The sequence below is a fragment of the Limulus polyphemus genome, unplaced genomic scaffold, assembly GCF_000517525.1.
Source record: "Limulus polyphemus unplaced genomic scaffold, Limulus_polyphemus-2.1.2 Scaffold2958, whole genome shotgun sequence".
Classification (NCBI taxonomy): Eukaryota; Metazoa; Arthropoda; class Merostomata; order Xiphosura; family Limulidae; genus Limulus; species Limulus polyphemus.
In genome coordinates, this window is record NW_013668568.1 from 39,232 (window position 1) to 41,814 (window position 2,583).

The 2,583-nt window shown below is 34.7% G+C and overlaps 1 protein-coding gene across 4 annotated transcripts in view; it reads left to right on the top strand.

Annotated features, from left to right (window-relative positions):
• Nucleotides 1–2,583, top strand: part of LOC106468306 (glutamine-rich protein 2-like) — a 48,788-nt gene that overhangs the window by 37,511 nt on the left and 8,694 nt on the right. For all 4 annotated transcript variants that reach the window (XM_013928725.2, XM_022396647.1, XM_022396648.1 and 1 more), the window contains one exon: nucleotides 850–1,053. In XM_013928725.2, the coding sequence (XP_013784179.2) occupies nucleotides 850–1,053 (204 nt within the window). The remainder of the gene's footprint in view (nucleotides 1–849; nucleotides 1,054–2,583) is intronic.

Here is a 2,583-nt window from a genome sequence, read left to right on the forward strand (position 1 = left end):
ACAATGTTTCGAAAGTCTTCCACCTGAAGACGAAAGGCGGAAGACTTTCGAAATGTCATCCTCTACATTTGTAGGTTTTCTACAACAGGCAGTTGCTGTCCATTTGAAACGTAGATTCATAATGAGACATATTTATGTATGTGAAATCATAATGAGACTTGATATTTATATATGTGAAATCATAATGAGACATATTTATGTATGCAAAATCATAATGAGACATAACATTTATGTATGTGAAATCATAATGAGACATATTTATGTATGTGAAATCATAATGAGACAATATTTTTGAGGTTGTTGGATCCTTTTTAACATACTCTCTAGTAACTTAAATTAATTGAGGTGTGTGAATAATATTATGGCTTTGTGCCTAATATATTATTTGATATTATACAGGGGACCAACTGTTTGAAGAGGCCTAACTGTATTTTTTTGGCTTGTAGACCCAAGCTGTTTTGATAAGTCTTGAATACTGAAAAGTGCAGTCCACAGCAGAATGTGTGGCAAGTCTAAAAATTAACTAGGCTTTTACATCACAGATTATATTTTCAACTTTAGCTTTATTAAAAGTAATAAATAATCTGTAATGTACTCATAAAGGCTGATGATAAGTTAAGGCATATCATTATTTATTTGTAGGAAGAGTGTATAACAGTATTTGAACTACACATTATATACTGTATTGTACTACTGCTTGCCATGCAGATTTTTTGTAGCACTTGACTTCAGTTTTGTAACTTGTAGTTGTGTAATATCTACAAAAAAAAATTTCTGCTTCATTGAAGTTCTTAGTCTTACATGTATATATTTATACAATGTGTTTATTTGCATGTTTTCTTTCTTCAGTAATACCATGGAGACGACTATAATTGAAAAGGAATTAACTCAGTTACAAAAACAACATTCATCATCAGCTAACTTTTCTCAACCAACAGAGATCTCGGGATTTTCATTCAGTGAATTTCAAAACTCTTCCCAAGATGTTGACCACATGTTTTCTCACCCTGTTTTGAATGAACATTCACCTTCTGCTGTTTCCGTAGCTCAAGAGTAAGTTGTTTTATATTTTTCAAAGTTGCTGTTAACACTAAATACAATTACATTGCAAAGATTGAGAAATTTTGAATTTGACAAATATAAATATGAGAGAGTTTATAAGTTAAAATTTACTATCACAAACAGAAAATTGTTTTCAATCATTTCTCAGTTGGTAACATTAGGAAAACATTTTACAATATTCATGAGATACATATATGAAGTAATAAGTATTTTTTTTTTTAACAAAGACAGTGGGCAAACAACCACTGAAAAGAAAGAAATAACCTTTTTCCTTACCACTATATCAGTGTGCGCATACTTTTAGGAAAGTTCTGTGGTTGTGTTTTGTTCTTAAGAAAAAAATTAAATATACATACTAGTGTTTTAAAATATATGATAAGTTATAATTATGTTTAGTAGTGTATATAATCACCTAATTGTAAACAAAAGATGAAACAAGCATTCAACATTCACCTAACTGATAACACACAGTCAACATAGCATAGAGGTCAGCACGACCTGAGTATCCTTCCTGAAACTATCTATGTAGTCAATTACAGCTGTAAAGAGAGACACCCCGGCTGAGTGGAAAGCACACCAACCTGAAACCATTTATATAGCTGATTAAAACTGTAGAGAGGAAGATTCCAGCAGAGTGGACAGCACACCAACTTGGATACCCCTCCTGAAATCATTTACATTGTTCATTACAGCTGTAAAGAGGGACACCCCAACTGAGTGGACAGCACACCACACCAACTTGGATACCCCTCCTGAAACCATTTATACAGTTGATTACAGCTGTAAAGAGGAAGACCCCAGCTGAGTGGACAACACACCAACCGGGATACTCCTCCTGAAATTATCTATATAGCTGGTTACAACTGTAAAGAGGGACATCTCAGCTGAGTGGTCAGCAGAGGACACCAACCTGGACACTTCTCCTGAAACCATTTACATTGTTCATTACAGCTGTAAAGAGGGACACCCCAACTAAGTGGACAGCACACCACACTAACTTGGATATCCCTCCTGAAACCATTTATATAGTTGATTACAGCTGAGTTGATATTCCTTCTGAAACCACTGATATAGTTCATTACAGCTTTAAAGAGGGACATCCCAGCTGAGTGGATATTCTTTTTGAAGCCATTTATATAGTTCATTACAGCTCTAAAGGGAGACATTCCAGCTGAGTGGATATTTCCTCTGAAGCCATTTATATAATTCATTACAGCTCTAAAGAGGGACATCCCAGCTGAGTGGATATTCCTTCTGAGGCCAGTTATATAGTTCATTATAGCTCTAAAGAGAGACATTCCAGCTGAGTAGATATTTCATCTGAGGCCAGTTATATAGTTCATTACAGCTCTAAAGAGGGACATCCCAGCTGAGTGGATATTCCTTCTGAGGCCAGTTATATAGTTCATTATAGCTCTAAAGAGAGACATTCCAGCTGAGTAGATATTCCTTCTGAGGCCAGTTATATAGTTCATTATAGCTCTAAAGAGAGACATTCCAGCTGAGTAGATATTCCTTCTG